Genomic DNA, 18,753 nt, shown 5'->3' with positions numbered 1-18,753 from the left:
AGGATAAAATCTATTTCATATTGCCAAATATGTAAACTCTGCTATAGTATGGCTGAAAGCAAGATATGTCCTTGTGGTGTGCTAGATCAGGACTGGCCAAACTGTGGTTCTCCAGCTGTTGTGAAACCACACGTCCCAGCATGCCTTGCCACAGTTTTAGCATTCCTTAATAGCATAACAGTGGCAGGGCAGGCTGGGGCTTGTAGTTTCACAACAGCTAACCCTTAGCTAGGACTGTGCAACATCTACCCCAAATCTACAAAGTTGGAGTTATTCAGATGTGGAAACAAACTGGGCAGATGTAACATGTGCATAGAGAGTTAGATTTGGGTGGGTTATATAGATTTTGTGAATGGTAAATACTGACTGCTTTATTTTTACACTGCAATTTAGGTTTGAGTTTTGAAAACACCCCACCCATTTTGAAATGTCTGCACAGATTCGATCAGTTCCGCCTGCAGTGCAACATGGGTTTGCTCAGTTATGTGTTTCTTTGGTTGCTTACAAACCTGAATAATGTACCACCTGCCGCCACAATAATCCCCTGTTCTACCTGTGCGGCCACAACAAACCTGAATGATATCCAGTGCATGCAGCTCGTCTAACCATGTCCCTAATTCAGACTGGATCACAAAGCAAATTTTTCTCTAATTTATTTATTATTATTTATTTATTAACAGTTTCTTATATAGCGCAGCAATATTTCATTGCGCTTTACAATAGGAGACAGTGATACAACAAACTGAGTATTTACAGACAGTCAAAGGTATGAGGGCCCTGCTCGCAAGCTTACAATCTAGAGGTAAATAGGCATTAGTTCCACCAGAATGCAAAGGTTCCTGGTGTGATATATGATACAGTGACCCATCCGTTTGGTCAGGGTTCAGGAAGATGGAAAATGTGAAACAAAAAGAGTGGATATGTGTTGACTGTACAGTGGGGGATGTGATGAGATAGGAACGGTATATGAAGGTTAAGTGGTTGGTTCTAGACTTTGGTTCTCTTATGGGCAAAACCAATCTGCATTGCAGGTGGGGCAAATGTAACGTGCAGAGAGAGAGTTAACAATTGCGTAATCTAACTCTGCACAGGTTATATTTTCTCCACCTGCAGTACAACATAGTTTTGTCTGTAAGAGAAAAAATGTACTTTGTGATCCAGTTTGAATTAGGCACCATGTCCTCAACGATGCAATGAGGTTGGTCACACAATGACTGCCCCCCAGTGTGTGTATGTAAGGCACTAATTTAGGCTCACTGTGGAATATCACAAAATATCCCTGATCTTTTAAAGCAAATGTTCAATTGAAAAATGAACCATCATCATTCAATACCTATTTTATTTCTTACTTCCCTTTAGAAAAAAAAAACACTTCACATATTTAGAAATATACTTTAATTGTATTCATTATATTTAAATTCATAATTTACATAACGTTGGTGTGTATAGACACTGGTAGTAAGAAAGATGAAATAAATGCTGTGTAGCATGCCCGCAGCATTGGTATAGTGTATATAGTATACTATGTATCAGGGCAGTTATGGTTCGATCCATCAGAGAGGCCATATAAATGTGACGGGCTGCCTTTTATCCATATACATAGGAATGCAACCTCATGTATTACGTGGCCAATCTGCTGACTCTGGATAGGCTGCACTTATATTTATCCTTCTAGAACAACAAGTCATGACTTCTATAGAACTACGTTCTTGCATTCATCATGAACAAAGATGGGGAGGATGATAGAAAGGTAGAAGAATTGATTTTATTTTGTTAAACAAAATATATATTCATGACCTGAATACATAACATAGTGGTGATGGTGACTTGTACAGTAAAAAATAAAAATTAGGTGGCAGATTCAATTACGTGATGGCAACGTGGGTTGTTCGTTTATTGGCCAGTTATGGTAAGCCGATTCTGCTTCCACCTCCATAGGCTTTGAACCGCACCAGCCGTCGATCACAAATTGTGCATAGCCGTTGGATCAGATTCTTTGGCTTGTTGAATCTGCACCTTAGCTTTATAGTACAAAATAATATTGTTAAGGTGGATCAGTTTCCTACATATAGGGCTGTCAGCCATCTTGCAGCTATGTTATCATTAAGGCATTGTGTAACAATTACTTGTTAATGTTTCAGCTGTTTTAGACATACAATCTCACCTTGTGGGTCATGTGTTATATGTCCTAACAGCGTCTCATCATCAGGAAAGATGTACCTTCTGTTACGTGCACATACAATCAGACCGTGTTTACTCGGAATGCATGGATACTAATAAATCCCCTGTTAGGTCCTCATTTTTATATGTAAACTACACAGCAACAAACAAACCAATCAATAGATAATATAACAAACCAGTGCAGTAACTATAGTGCAAACTCTTGCGCAAGTAGAGTGTGTGGAAGGGAGCAGTGCTTTCCAGAAGTAACTTTATATCTTTGGTGTCCTGATAGTAAAGGTCATCTTTATTGTTCAGGTCCAGAATGAAAAAGAAGAAGAAAAATAAACTGAAGCTGTACGTCCGTTTCATGATCTCATTGCCTTTTGTCTGTAAGTTTATTGGTTGGCTTTGGGGAAGTTTAGGTCAGTGTCCGCATCCTGGCTTATAAGGACTTCCCCTGCATAACATGTTCTGTGTAAGAGACCAGAGTGGATGATCCAGAACAGACATATTCTTAGTTAGTTGTTCCACTTCTGCTGAATTGACATTTATAAGTCCAACACATGACAAACCCAAGGAACAAATGCTAATGCCATAACACCAATCGATGTGTAAGTAACAAATTTATAGGGCACCTCAATTTCCAGTCTTTGCCTAACCAGCTGGTTCTGTGTTGAGACATTATACCATCTACCAAGAGCTTTGAGGGAGAGCGTTTTAGCAATATAGCGTGTTATACCCAGGAGCATGACCCCAAGACCAAATCTCAAAAGTTGCTTGAGCAGCATGTTGGCGTTCAGAGGTGGAATGCTGAGTGGAAACAGACCAGTGGGTACATAAGTCAATCCTAAATAATTGGTAATCCAAACTCCTATACAGGTTCCAGCTCCAGCACCCAATATGACTGTTGTGTCTCCTCGTGTCGTGCTGTAGTGATCCAGCTTGGGGTAGTTGTAGCTGAGCAGGAAAGCAACAATAACCGCAACTACTGGACACATTGGGTTTGTCCTAACCATATGATCGATGATATCCCATGCTGGAAAAGTGACTGCTAAAAACAGCAAGGAGAACACAAATCCACATATAACATCCTGTAGACATTGGAAACAAAAACAATAAGATATTAATCATCCCAACAGCATTTTTTTGTCTATAAATTCAATATTATCTATGTTTCAGGTCATCTACATCAGTGGTTCTCAACCTCGGTCAAGTACCCCCAACATTTTCCATGTGCACTCATTACTCACTGACACATTGTAAAAGATACACAGGTGGAGCTAATTATTTCACTTGTGATTCTATGTGGAGACCTGGAAAATGTGCACTGTTGGGGGTACTTGAGGACCGGGGTTGAGAACCACTGATCTACATTATGTAACATGTCAAGAACAGTTATGGTATCTATTCCCTGCAATGTTTAGAACATAAATCTAGAGTATAATAAAAAATATTCCTATTTCCATTTAAAATATCCGACTTCATTACCAACTTAAAACACTAGTAAATTTACTAAGATGGGAGTTCTAGTGAAGATGGGATGTTCCCCATAGCAACCAATCGGATGCTACTTCTTATTTAGCACCTTCTTCTAAAAGATAGTATCTGATTGGTTGCTATGGTCAATCTCCCATCTTAGTAAATTTACCTGTAAAAATCTGTTGTATTGTAGAATGATTATGCTGGTTTTATTTCACTCCTTCCCTTTATAATTTACACTTTTATCCATCATAACCCTCTATATCAGCAATGTGGAACCTTCGGCCCTCCAACTGTTGTTGAACTAGACATCCCAGCATGCCCTGCTACAGTTTTCCTATTTGGCAATGGTAAACCTGTTGCAGGGAATGCTGGGATATGTAGTGCAACAACAGCTGGAGGGCCAAAAGTTCCCCATCCCTGCTCTATATTGATAACCAGAGTATAGCCCACCCACTGACATGGGCAAAGGTAATTTATCTTTAATTCACAGTTATATTTTATGAAAGTGTATAAAATAGCTTTTTAAACCGTTTAGGGATCAACAACACACAATATCTAGAAAGCAATAATTAAGGATTCAAACATTTAAAATCAAAGTTAATACGGTGAAAGTCAACTTCTATCTAAACCTTTTCATAAAATTCTAAATGCAAAATGGCCATCTGAATCTGCCGTACAATGCCAGACAACGCTTTGAACCTCTCCTTTGGCACTCAGTCATGTAACGGTCTACAAAAAAAAATCTATTTAGTAATTCTTGCAAACGTTCCCTTCGGAATTTTAAAGGTTAAATGAAAATGATCCCATGAAACCTCCATGTGATATCCCTGTTTAAAAAAAGTGATTCCTTCAGCTTATTGACAAATCTCCACTAGCCTGGTAGCCACACACTATGGTAATGATCCTGTCTCTGTAGTTTAAGCCTTTCCCTGCTGGAAGAGTCAGCAAATCAACCACTTCTACTATATTACCCAGAACCCATGCTGTGAAGGAACCAATGGACACTATTGTTCATGAGTGGGTAATCCTTTCCATTGAAAGAGCCTTGGTGTACTCATTATGTCCTTCTCTTCTTGCCCAAGGCTCAAATGGCTATGGATAAGTCAAACTAAAGAAGTATTGAGATATGGAGGAGGAATATTCTGTAGGTTAGGAGTCATCCCGTGAGCCTTTAGAAGAAAAGCAATAAGGTCAAGAATGTAGATAGGCGTCATACATCTTAAGAGAGGATTCTGGCGCGGCTAACTTTAATAGGTCACTCGTATAACACCACAAAGACAAAATCATGTTAGGATTGCAAAATGATACATCTATTCACCGAGACCCAACACTGAATGATTGTTCTGCAGTTATTACCCATTTGTATTAAGGGCATTTGTAAGAACACTAAATAGGCTAATGCATACCATTAGTTACTCCCAAATGTACTTGTATTCCATGCATTCAAATTATTTTGTCAACAATTTCTAAGAGAAGTTTATAATTCTGTTTGATGAAAATAACATGCGCCTTTTATGTACATATAAGCATAGTCCTTCGTAAACTGAAGAAACAATCCCCTTTATGTTGTGTGTTCATCTTCTAAAAATAAATTGGATATAAAAATGTATTTTCAGATACAGGGCGGGATGCACTAAAGTGAAAATGTGGGGTTTATACTGCATCACCACCACAGGTGGTATCGCCAGCAAAAGTAATGTGGGGCGGTGGATGTTGGTTCACCCCCCCACATTAACATTTTATATCTTCTTGAATCTGTGTGGCAGGAGTCTCACATCACTACCCCTCTGCTATCCGGGGGTGCCGGACGGCTCCCCGACAGTCGGGATTCCGACAGTCATTACTCCGACGTCGGAATCCCGACTGCTCCCTCGTGGGGGTCCACGACCCCCATAGAGGGAGAATAAAATAGGTGCACTCCCCCCGCTGTGCAGTCGGGATTCCGACGTCTGAGTAATGACTGTCGGAATCCCGACTGTCGGTGAATTATACCACACCCCTATCCGGAGCATCCTGCTCTGTCCACTATCTCTCAGTGTGGACTCTGCTCCTCTCAGTCTGGTACAAGTCCCCTTCATTCCTAATCTCACTAGTCTAATTCACATGAAGGTCCAGTCACAGCACATACAGGGCAATTTTGTGCATTCAGGTAATCGGATTGGCTGTTTGGTTACTGATACATAATTTATAAGTAGCTCATGGAGTTGTGGTGGGCAACCGGGGTCTCCCAGCTCAGTTTTCACATTTGCTTTTTATAGTTAATAACGCTGGTCTAAAATACCTACTGATATGTTATTATAGATTGTAATGTAATTGAGGTAAAACAATACATAAGGTAAAACAATACGCTACCTAGGCAAATGTACTTTAATGGTTTTCCATCTTATAGACAACATTAAAAATGAAGCCGGAACAATTCATCCATCAACTTTAGTGTTTCTGCCCCCTACAACTACCACACTTACACCCGAATACCTCAGGATTTGGAATCATAACTTTGTACCATCATAACAGTGACACTATCAAATCTGACCCACAAACAGGTAGGAAGAGATAGAGAAAGTAAAGGTGTGTGTCTCATTCTGGGCCAGATGTACTAAGCTTCAAAATGATACAATGGAGAGTGATAAACAGCCAGCCAATCAGCTCCTACCTGCCATATCACAGACTGTGTTTGAAAAATGTCAGGCAGGAGCTGATTGGTTGGTTGTTTATAACTCCATTTTATCACTTTTGAAGCTTAGTGCATCTGGCCCTCAGTGTCAGAGTGTGTGTGTGTGTGTACAGTACAGTGTACATGGCAGAACATGTGAGCCTCTCTAAGTATGAGTCTTTAGCAGTCTATTATAGTGGCTCTACGATTTCATAATTTTCTTCAATAAAATCTTGTAACTCACATCTATCCATGTATACGTCGCTCCTTTTTCACTCACACAGACCTATCTATATGTTACCTATTCCCCCAAAACAGATACATATGCTCACCAGTACTGTGTGCATGCCTGTGTACAGCCGACTGAGGGACACCAGCGTGGAAAGGCAGAGGGCAACCATAAATCCAAGCACAAATGGGAACTGTCAAGAGAAAAGAAGTAGAAATGAATCTATTGCATTATTTCCATTCAACTCAATCTCTTTTACTCTTTGCTTGACAATAATGTGTGATGTGATAATCCGATTGTGAAATAATTGGTCTGATAATGGATGAACTGATTGCCCAGGCTTAGTCACTCACTAAGTACTGTTGTGAATATTATGTTCTCTTCTGTCCACTGTTACCAATGGCAGATTCCGTTTTACCTTCACATGGAATACATATGCAGGTTGAGTATCCTGTATCCGAATATTCAAAAACCGAAATATTCCAAAAGCCGTGGTTTTTCCAGAATATTTTGTTTCTTTGTCGTCGTCCCCCCCCCGCCCCTTCCACGGCAGGCTTCAGGATCCTCTTTGGCGGCATCCAGGGGTGCATTGCGCAGGTGTGCCGGTGACGTTGCCAGAGCGCCTGCAAACTCATGCAACTGGGACCGCTGAAGAAGATCCTGAAGGCCGCCGGGGACCAGGTTAGTATGTTTAAAAAAAATATCCAAAAACCGGAAAAATCCCTTATCCGAAATGCTCATGGTCCCGGGCATTCCGGATAAGGGATACTCAACCTGTATATGCTGATTTAGTTTTTTCATCATATTCAGAGACAGTGAAAATTAACTACTGATTAGCTACATCCATTGTGCAAACCAGTGTTCTATAGATCCCAAGGGGGGGAATTTACCAATCAGATACTATCTATTATCTTCTAGAAGGTGCTAAATAAATAAGTAGATCCTTATTGATTGTCCATAGCAACGTCCCAGGTGAATAGAACTCCCATCTTAGTAAATTTCCCCCCAAGTCTGAGGGGTAATGCAGTTCTCTCTCACCTGATAGCGCCCCACGGAGGCCAGCAGGAAGGTAAATGAGATTGCTGTGGCGGCGATGGCGTGTGTGGATGGCATGCCATATTCAGCTTCTACCCTGGTTTCCAGCTTCACCACCGGAGGGGTAGAAGGACGAGGCCATTTTAGGAGATCTTTAGAAGCTTGCCCAATGTACATGACAACCTGAAAGACAATAAATTCACATGTGAATGGTGTGATTCCTCATATAGCCATTTGGCCAAGTTTATTGGTCACAAATATTTCTTAGCCTTTTATGACATTAGTGCAAAGTTTTATGAAGTGGGTTTTGTGGAGATCCTTTTTTAAAAACAAACGAATACCCGAAAGATCCACAGCAATACCACGGGCACTGCAATAATCTGCATGGATAGGTTTTCCTTTTTCAATGCTAGCGGCAGATCACGGAACTCATATTGCTGAACAAGGAAAATACTTTAGCACAGATTGCCCCATCCCCTTTTTTGTGCATGCCCAGCGCACACAACACAATTGTAGTGTTGTCATACAGCCCCAGTCCATCCCTGAGATCTGTTTGTGTACGTATATTTCTAACATACTGCACGGATCATTAGTTGTAAACAACCACTGCAAATCTATCGGCACTTGGAGAATAAATTACCTAAAAACAATTCACAGAAAACACGGATTAAGTATAGAACACCAGAAATCAAGGAAAGACTTTAGTATATAAATATTTAAGTCAACAAAACTAAATTCACTGGTGAAACGTTCAAGAAAGCATACAAAAATACACACACACAAACTTTTTAAGGTGTCTACACATGGAGCCATTTTGGCTTGCGTTGTGCGATCTCGTACTTCGGGCACACTATTTTATTCTCCCACCCCACTGTAGTGCATGGTAGAGCATGAAATAACGCCTGTTGGCTCAATTGTTTTTGAAAAACGCATATCGATTTTTTGACTGTTGACCTTCCCAATGTCGACCTAACGCTTGTAATGCCCGAATCTCGTTGTGATGCCACTGCCCTAAGAATGAAGGAGTGGTGTAAAAGATGGTATTAAGGGCCTTGGGAATGGATATACTAAAGCTTCTAAAACATGTAATTGGAGGTGTTGACCATAGCAACCAATTCAGATTTGGACCCCATGTATCATCCAATCTATACATGCTTGTGACACTCTTTTGTGGGCTTTCATTTTTTTATTTGGGGAGGGAGGAGTTAATATTGTTAATATATTTTTTCTTTAATCCAGTAAATCTACATGTGGGATGATCCTCGTTACTCTAGACTCAGTATCTTTACCTGATTCCAGGTGCATGACATTCTTACATGTATGTATTGCCCCTGCTGCAAACCAGCTGTGCTGGAGTGTTGATGATGTATTTGACAATGGTACATACGCAGGTAATGTATAGCAACTGTCATATTCAAACACCTCAGTGATAGTGTACAGACTGAGAAGGCATTAGTGTAGTTGGTCAGCTTAACATGTATTGCAATATGTGAAATAACGGTATACATATGGCATCCCGGCGCTTAGGATGCCACCAGTAATACAAACCCTGGCATCCCGATAGTGGAAATTCTAAAAGGTTCTCCAACGGCACCCTAACACTCTCCCCTACCCCTGCCTTGTAGTAGCCTAATCCCCCCATACAACCTGACCCTAGCTCTCCCCACCAGTGCCTAACCATCCTGCACCCTGCTACCGAAACCTAACCCCCATGCCACAGACTAACACTAACTCCCCCCTGTAGGTGCCTTAACCTAACCCACACTGATACTGAAAGTCGGCATCCTGAATGCTGAATTAACATTTAGTAAATAATATATATATATATTTTTTTTTTTTACAGACACACAAATATACATATGCACACATCTATATCTCTATTTTTATTCAGACTTTTGGTGCTAGTAAGCAAAATCAGAACATACTTTTATCAGATTGTTCCATTTCTTCATTTATATCTTTACCTTTAGCTGGTATAGTGATAATAGGAAGAATCGCACATTCCCTGCACACAAAATATGGGAAGACGCCTTCGGCAGTGACTCCAGTAACTCTAACAGCCGTTTCTATGGCAACAAAACCAGAGAAGACTCTGGGCTGACGAAGTCACTAAAAATAAGTCTGTCTACAGAGGGGGAAACATAGGAAGTAACAGAGTTCAGAACCAGATCACTGTGTGCTACAATAATGGCATACAGATTAGGAAACATTATATATATATACGCACCGAATACCTGACTTGCACAAATCATATGCACACTGTAATACAGATTGTTTTGCAAATATACTATAGCACACCATACCACGACAGGGATACACACTAGGAGGGATACACTTATATCAGATGATTGCAGCATACAGACAGTCATGTGGTAGAATAATAACCTTACTCCAAGTGTAATATTAGGGAAAGAAAACCTATACACAGATTTCTGTAATGAGACTAATCATACTTGGCGACATTGGTGGCTCTAGAAGAGGGGCTGCGGCGCAGTCCAAAGGCCAGTAAATTCCATCCAGCGATGTTTGGGGTGACAGTGGGTGTAGGGCCTCTATCTGTGCCATGAATTGACTCATCTCAGCCATGATGCTGCTGGACAAAAGAGCAATGCGCTGGTTTCTCTTAACTGTCTGTACCCCGTATTTATAGATTTGCATCACAAAGTGACCTCCAACTGGGCCAGCCAAGAAGTATTATTACACATGAATAGCATGCCCGGACAGCTTCCAGCACGGTCATCTACTACTGGGCAGAGGAGCAGCTAGGTGACATGGTGCCCGGAGCAAGGGCACGTTTTGGCACCCCCCCAGTCATTTTTTTTGTCTTCTAAAATTGCCACACAAACGGAATGCCTATTCCAAATTATGTCACACACCGTAATGCCCATTACACATAATGCCCATGTAGTGCCGCTTGCACATATATTATCCCCCTGTAGTGCCATTTACACACATAATGCTCCCCACTAGTGCCACTTACACATAAAATGACCCCCTGTAGTACATCTTACACACATAATGTCCCCTGAAGTGTCGCTTACCTACATGCTCTTGGCCAAACTTGTTGCTAGGGGGGTTACATGCTCATGGCCAAGATTTGCATCCGGGTAGCACTGGGTGCTCTGAGCTCCCGGACTTTCTCCTTTAAGGCGGAAGCCTTTTTTGGAGGGGTGCAGGGTCTCCATATGTCTGTGGACAGAGACTCTGCAACCATGCAGCGCCGCTTTTCTCGCCAGTGTCACCTGTCTACCAGTGCAGCGAAGGAGAGAGGAGAGGGGGCCGGTGGCACACTATCTCCTCCTAGGCTCTTGGAGCTTGAGCTCTACCGGAGTCACCCCCCTACACCTCTGCTAGTGGGTATCCCCAAGTCTCAGCCAACAGCGATGCCAATCCCATCCTATGTTTATGAAATAATAACGAATGATGGTGTATAATTTAGTTAAAAAGTAATTGGATATGTGCACATACTTTTCCCTGTATCTTACATATGATGATGATATGATCTTGAATGTCAAAACTCAATATATATATATATATATATATATATATATATATATATACACTAGGTGATTCATCGCGCCCTACGGGCGCTCTTCACACCGGCGTAAGGGGCTACGCCCCTTAATTTGTGAACATTTGTATTGTGAGAAATATGGTTAGAATTGTATGAAAGATACCCTGTATTGCAGCTTCTGGCAGTGGGTGAGGGTCCAGCGTGGCAGCACAGGAGTACCGGACGGTGGCCCTGAGTCAGTGTCTCCTCCTACTGGGTGGGAGTTAGGGTGCATGAGAGCAGGAGGCTGGGATATGAGGCATGATAGGGGTATGTGGGCAACACAGCGTCAGCGATTACCCAGTGGTGGAAGTTACGGTTCAGGAGAGCAGGAAGCTGGGTAGTGATAGGGGTGTGTGGGCATACGGGGGACTAAAGAGGGTGGTGGACACTGTGCAGCTTCTGCCAGTGGGTGAGGGTCCAGCGTGGCAGCACAGAAATACAGGAGTCAGTGTCTCCTCCGACTGGGTGGGAGTTAGGGTGAATGAGAGCAGGAGGCTGGGCGGTAAAGCATGATAGGGGAATGTGGGCAACACAGGGTGAGCGGGTCTCCACTGGCGGAAGTTACAGGGCAGGAGAACAGGAGGCAGGGCAGTGTCCTCCCACATTGATGGCAAAAGTATTCAACATCGGCCATAAACCATCGAATATTTGAAAATCATTGATGGTCGATGGGCATCCCTAGAACTGGAGGAGGGTGGGGGACAGTATGCAGCTCCCGGCAGTGGGTGAGCGTCTCCTCCCACTGGGAGGGAGTGAGCGTGCATGAGAGCAGGAGGCTGTATAATAGTGGTATGTGGGCAAGACATTGATAAAAGTTGTGGCGCTGGTGCAGAGGGCAGTGGGGAAACCTGCAGTGCGGCAGCCAGGGCCGGATTTCCCACCTAGGGGCGGTACCTGCTTGTGGTGGTACAGGATCCCCCATTGTCACGGGGGTACGTGAAATGCGGGAGCGGGGGCCGCGGTGGTCCGCTGGGGGGTGGAATTGCCGGAAGGGGGTCTGGGGGGTCTGCAAATTGCGGGAGGGGGGGTGGTGTGTGGGGATCCGCGGTTAGCGGGAGGGGACGGGGGTCAGCAAATCGTGGGCGGGGGCGCGGGGGGGCTTGAATCGTGGGAAGGGGGGTCCGCAAATTGCGGGAGGGGGGTTGTCGGGGTTAGTGAATTGCGGGAGGGGGGGTTGCGGAGGTCCGCGAAATCCGTGAATTGCGGGAGGGGCGCGTGGGGTGCCGTGAGTCAAGGGGGGGTGGTGCGGGGGTCCGTGAATCACGGGAGGGGTCATGAATCGCAGGAGTCGGGGGTCGTGGGGGGGCTGCGATTTGCAGGAGGGGGGGTGTGGGGGGTTGCCGTGAATTGCATGAGGGGGGCGTGAATCAAGGGAGGGTGGGCGCAGGGGGGTGGTGCGGGGGTCCGTGAATCGCGGGAGGGGGCATGAATCGCGGGAGGGGGGGTCGTGGGGGGTTCCGAATCGCAGGAAGGGGGGTATGGGGGGTGCCGTGAATTGCGTGAGGGGGGCATGAATCGCGGGAGGGGGGGTCCCCGAATGTGTGAATTACGGGGCGGTCGCAAATCGCGAGAGGTGCCGAGGGGGCTTGCAAATCGCGGGAGGGGGGCGCTACGGAGGGTTTCGTGAATCGCGGGAGGGGGGGTCGTGAGGGGTTGCGAATCGCAGGAAGGTCCCGCGAATGGCGGGAGGGGAGGATGCAGGGGTCCTGCGAATCGCGGGAGGGGGCTCGCGGGAGGGAGGGGTCGCTGGGGTCCCGCGATTTGCGGGAGGGTCGCGGGGGTCCCGCGTTTCGCGGGAGGGGGTGGTCGCGGAGGTCCAGCGAATCGCGGGAGGGGGTGGTCGGGTCTGGGACGGATATTAGACAGCACTTACATCGACAGCCATTACATCGACACCATTAGTTCGACAGCTCAATAGGTCGACATGGTTTTAGGTCGACATACCATTAGGTCGACATGTCATTATGTCGACAGCTCATTAGGTCGACAGCTCATTAGGTCGACAGCTCATTAGGTCGACATGTTTTTAGGTCGACACTGCCATTAGGTCGACAGAGTCTATGCCGACAGTCAAAAGGTCGACATGGGTTTTTTCACTGTTTTTTGGCCGAAATGTCGACACAGTCGACATGGACACAGTTTGAAGTGTACCGCAGCCGCTCGCTATGCTTCGGGCACGGTGCCTCGCTGCACTCGGCACACTATTTTATTCTCCCACCACGCCCTAGTGGATAGTAGGGCATGAAATACCGCCTGTCGGCACATGTCGGCTCAATAAACAGTGAAAAAACCCATGTCGACCTTTTGACTGTCGACATAGACACTGTCGACCTAATGGCAGTGTCGACCTAAAAACATGTTGACCTAATGAGCTGTCGACCTAATGAGCTGTCCACCTAATGATCTGTCGACATAATGACATGTCGACCTAATGGTATGTCGACCTAAAACCATGTCGACCTATTGAGGTGTCGAACTAATGGTGTTGATGTAATGGCTGTCGATGTAAGTGCTGTCTAACAATAGTCCGGATACCGGGGTGGTCTCGGGGGTCCCGCGAATCGCGGGAGGGGGGTCGCGGGGGTCCCGCGAATCGCGGGGGTCCCGCGAATCACGGGAGGGGGGGTCGCGGGGGTCCCGCGACTTGCGGGAGGGTGGAAAGCGTGGGTCCCGCGAATCGCGGGAGGGGGGGTGCGGGGTCCTGCGAATGGTGGGAGGGGGGGTCACGGGTGTTCCGCAAATCGCGGGAGGGGGGGTCGCGGGGGTCCCGCGAATCGCGGGAGGGGGGTCGCGGGGGTCCCGCGATTCGCGGGAGGGGGGGTCAGGGGGGGTCCCGCGAATCGCGGGAGGGGGGGGGTCGCGGGGGGGTCCCGCAAATCGCGGGAGGGGGGGGTCGCGGGGGGTCCCGCGAATCGCGGGAGGGGGGTCGCGGGGGTCCTGGCAGAGGGTAGGGATGTGCAGGAGTAATGGTGGATGGTGGCTGTGGAGTGATGGTGGATGGTGGGCGTGTACTGTAGCCCTGGCTGGGCGGGGGGAGGTGATGTCAAGGGGGTGGAACGTCAGACACATGAAAGTGAAACTGTTCTACACAGGAACGTTCTCCACAGGGGTTGAGTGACAGATCTGGCTAAATATATAAGAGATATTATTATTATTATTATTATTATTTTTTTCGTTACATTTTGCTGTCCTTATAAACCTTATGGAATATAATGTTCTCTTGGGCATATTTGTGTGACATCTGACATGATGCATACAAAATGACATAAAGCCTCTGACACATTGATTATAATACAATCATTGTACCCTATGACGGTCACTGTGATGTTCTGTGTACTACATGGTCGTCAAAGGATGCTGTGTGACAATCACAGTGTTCTGGCTAGGTTGCAATAAACTGATTCTGTATTCTGCTTATTTGTCCTTATTACTCCTCCTGCCAAAAGCCGGCTGCTCCACTGGCTCCCTCCTTATGTCCCAGACCTCACGTGGGATACAGTATTTGACCTGACAGTCGAGTCTTGATTAAAAGCCAGCATTATATATTTTATTTATGGAGGCCTGCAATGTGGGATGACTGAACTTTTCTTCATTTAAATGGCTAAGTGGTTCTTATCTGTGTTTCTATGTTACATCATGTCTAGAGCTTTGCTACCCCTGATGGGTGCAAAATCCACATTGTTGTGTAATGTTAAATGCCATGACCCTAAAATAAAAAGGACAATCCCCAAAACAGGCCATATCCACCCCTTCATCTCATTACAATAATATCACTCCACAAACGGAAATGTTGCTTGAGAATAGCAGCGTGAGTCTCCAAGGATCACCCTTGGATGATCCTTCTCCAACTTCTAGCCTATCAGAGATCTAGGAACAAGTCATTGCATGCTGCAGCCTATCAGGCTTACTCTGTATAAATGACCTCATATCAAATGACCGAAAAACGTGACCTAAAATGTTCAGCAGTCCTATAAATACAATATCGCACTTTGAAATGACAATTCTCTATAGCCCAACATAACAATAAACACTGTAATATGATGTTATCACAATCACTAGTACTAGTAATGAGAGAACATTTATAAACACCAAAGTACAAGTGGCCACTTCCACAATCCCCCTGTGTCTCAATCTGTACCATATCACTATCAATATCTACACATCTGACCTGTGACCTTTCCCCCTTGTAGTATCGTATGCTCATATTTATTTTTCTCCGAGTTGGCCCTTTAAATTCTCTACAATATTTTATAGATTGATAATACACATATACAAATTACTGTATTGTTAAATACAAAATAAAGTAAACTTACGTACTGGTAGGCTGCACTTAAATGCTCCACTGTGCATTATTTATACACATATGTCCACAATCCTCCAGGCCGGCTGCTTTTATATAGGTCACGGAAAGCAAACTTGCTGCCTACTCAAATGCCTCAGTTTTTTTTTTATTACAATTTTAATAATTTACATATTGCTATACTTTTTAGTTTATTCAGCATCTTTTCTTAAGGAGAGAAGCACAAAACTGTTCTATGTAACACACATGGAGTAGAGGCGGAACTTGTGGGTTGTTGGCCCAGGTGCAAAAATATAATTTGGGCCCCTTTGCTCCACCCAATACAGAACTCAGCAGCAGTGGGTGACAGGGAGAGGCATGGGGAGGCAGTGGGTGACAGGGAAAAACAATGGGTGACAGGGGCAGCAGTGGGCCCTTAACACACACAGCCTGTCATGCACATAGAATCTATACACATATTCAATATGCAATGAAATGAAATTCCTGGAGGTAATGGACGGTCCTGCTGCCTGGGTATGCATATAGATTCATATGCTGGCTGTGTCTCGGCAGCGTGACTGTCCATTAACCCCAGGAATTTCATTTTTACCCCATTTGGGGTAAATTTACCCCTGTTCCCTGACCACTGTTCTATTGGAAGTCTTTCCTGCCAGTCTCAAGCATGCCCAATTGGAAGCTGCTTCCTCCCCACAAAACTGCCATTCACAGCTGCGATAAGCAGAGAACTGGGATTTAGGACAGGTCATAGGTCGACACCTGAAATAGGTAGACATGGCTAAGGTCAATAATGGGAAGGTTGACCGTCACAAGTTTTTCACGTTTTGTTTTTGCCGACATGCTGTATTTCATACCCTACCATCCACTACAGCGTGGAGGGAGAATAAAATAGTGCCGGAATCATGTCAGATTAGTGAGCCATGTGAGGGGACGCAGAACCCTAAGACCGTGTCCATGTCGACATTCATGATGACCTTTTGACTGTCGACCTAATACTTGTGTCGACCTTCTGACCCGGTCAACCTTAGCCATATCCACCTATTCAGGTTTCGACCTTCATGCAGTCAACCCTATAACCCATACCAACACTGGCTTTTTGGGTGTTACATTGCACAGGTGCCAGGACCCAGCCGAAGTCAGGGACAAGGCGGCAGGGATTCAGCAGAGCGGCCTGCAGCTGGCCCTGAGCATTGCCGGTCTTTCCATAGCCTGTTAAAATGTATTTAAAGCTGCCATTATATACAAAGATGATATTTTATGTTACGTATGTGTGTGAAGACATAGGCCAGTATTCAATGCTCCCCATTCACCGGTTTATTTTGCGAATCGGGCTGTTTTCACGCGCTGCGGTGAATCTTTTTCACTGAAAATCTGAGTCACCCCATTCAATGCTCACTGTTCGCCGAAAGGGATCAGTGAATGGCGGCCAGTTCTCCGTTTCATGCTCGCTGGAATTCGCTGGTGTATTTCAATGAGGTTTTCACTGGGATTCGCCGAGAGTGTATTCAATGCTAGGATGAAGAACTGCTGGTGAACTGGATTGTGTTCTTTTAAAATAAAAGGTTTTCTTTTTATTTCTTTTTTTTTTTGGTGTAAAAAAAAAAAAAAATCAGTAATTTTATTCTGTGAAGGGTCATGCTATTTATATTTTATGTATTTCATTTTAAATCTTTTTTGTTTTTACACATTCGCCAGCAGGGGGCAGGGAGCTGCTCATTAAATATTCACTGCACACTGGTCCCGCTCATTACATATGCACGTGTGGGACCAGTGCTGCAGCTCCCTACCCGCGTCCCATGCCAGCTCTCCGGGGGGACAGCTTCTGCTGCCTGGGTCCCCGAGAACCCTCCCCCCCCACATTCCGGAGCAGGCAGGGAGGCTTCCATCTCCCTGCCTGCCGCAGGGGTTAAAAAATCGCTGTATGGGGCAGCAAGCCCCTGCGGCGTTGAATAGGGTATGATGGAGGGCTGGCAGCGAATGCTCCAGCCCTCCGGAACCCTGCGAATGTGCAGCGAATCCTAAACAGGATTCTCTGCACATCACGATAATGCTCATTGAATACTGCCCATAGAGGGTAGGTGCATTTTGGGATCTTTATCATTTGGTGCCATAGCCTTTTATCTATACCGTGTATGGTACTGTACATGTTTTGAAAATAGTGGAAGCCATATTTGTAGACACAAACTTTATGCAGTCCATTGCTATTGGTTGTGTACTACACGTATTCTATCCTATATTAGGTAAGATATGTCCGCTATTGTTAATTATTATTATTACCAGTTAGTTATTTATATAGCGGACACATATTCCGCAGCACCTTTCAGAGAACACTTAAGGGGTGTACACATGGAGCGATCCTTCTAAGCGATTTTAACTACATACTCAAAATGACTTAGAAGAATGCCTTAAAGTGGTCATTCAGAGGTGGGGGAACTCATTTCTCTATGCCACCTAATTACACCCCCTCTCCTCCCCCCATTGGGTAGAGAGAGGGCCAATGGTAGGGTTTTTGGCACCACCCTGCAAACTAGAATGCTTTTCTGTGAGAAGTACTGTACAGGGCCAATGTGGTGGTTAAAATCTTCCACCTCAACATTCAAGGTGGTGGAACTCAGTTCCACCCCGTTCCCCCTCACTTTAACCTCTGCTTAGAAGGTTAGTAAAGATCGCTGTCAAGGTTAGACAAACTGCCCTATAATATCGCTTAGTAAAAAAGAGTTGCCAGGCAAGAATATTTTGACTAGATCGCTGACTGTCTAGTCAAAACCGCTGCTATTCGCTGCTGAGGAAGATATTCACTAGGCGATCTGCAATGATTGCCAACCAAGTATGTTAATTCTAGTCTAGTCAAAATCGCCAATAGACAAAATAGCTGGTGCATTTAGTCAAATCGCTTAAAGTCGCTCACTAGCAGAAATCGCTCCGTGTGTACACCCCTTTACACTCACGTCAGTTCCTGTCCCAGTAGAGCTTGCAATCTATATTACCTACCACATGCACACACATTCATTATTGGGTTAATATTGTTGGGAGCCAATTAACCTACCAGTATATTTTTGGATTGTGGAAAGAAACCGGAGTACCCGGAGGAAACCCATGCAAGCACGGGGAGAACATACAAACTCCGCACAACTCAGGGCCATGGTGGGAATGGATCCCATGACCTCAGGCTAACTATGATAACGTCCGTGCTGCCCCAATGTTTATACAGTCAATGGGGGAGATTCTCTATGCAAGAAATGCAGTAAAAACCCCATTATCGGGTTTTTACTGCATTTTGGGATGCTGTAAGCATCCCCCGCCGGGTTAACGCGGCGGGGGGCATCGCCAGAAAAATC

General features: G+C 44.9%; 1 protein-coding gene across 3 annotated transcripts in view; it reads right to left on the bottom strand.

Moving 5' to 3' along the window:
• Positions 1 to 1,746: 1,746 nt before the first annotated feature.
• Positions 1,747 to 18,753, bottom strand: part of SGPP2 (sphingosine-1-phosphate phosphatase 2) — a 43,695-nt gene continuing 26,688 nt past the window's right edge. For 2 of the 3 annotated variants that reach the window (XM_083178075.1, XM_083178077.1), the window contains 3 exons: positions 7,566 to 7,745; positions 6,631 to 6,720; positions 1,747 to 3,254 (listed from right to left, as the gene is read on the bottom strand). In XM_083178075.1, coding sequence (XP_083034201.1) covers positions 2,712 to 3,254; positions 6,631 to 6,720; positions 7,566 to 7,745 — 813 coding nt within the window. In that variant the 3' untranslated portion in view covers positions 1,747 to 2,711. Of the gene's footprint in view, positions 3,255 to 6,630; positions 6,721 to 7,565; positions 7,746 to 9,526; positions 9,658 to 18,753 lie in introns of those variants that run through there. The other variant, XM_083178076.1, reaches the window with a different exon arrangement.

The sequence above is a fragment of the Crinia signifera genome, chromosome 3 (assembly GCF_055691185.1).
Source record: "Crinia signifera chromosome 3, ASM5569118v1, whole genome shotgun sequence".
Lineage (NCBI taxonomy): Eukaryota > Metazoa > Chordata > Amphibia > Anura > Myobatrachidae > Crinia > Crinia signifera.
Note: the sequence above shows the minus strand (reverse complement) of the source record. Positions and strands in the feature narration are given on the sequence as shown.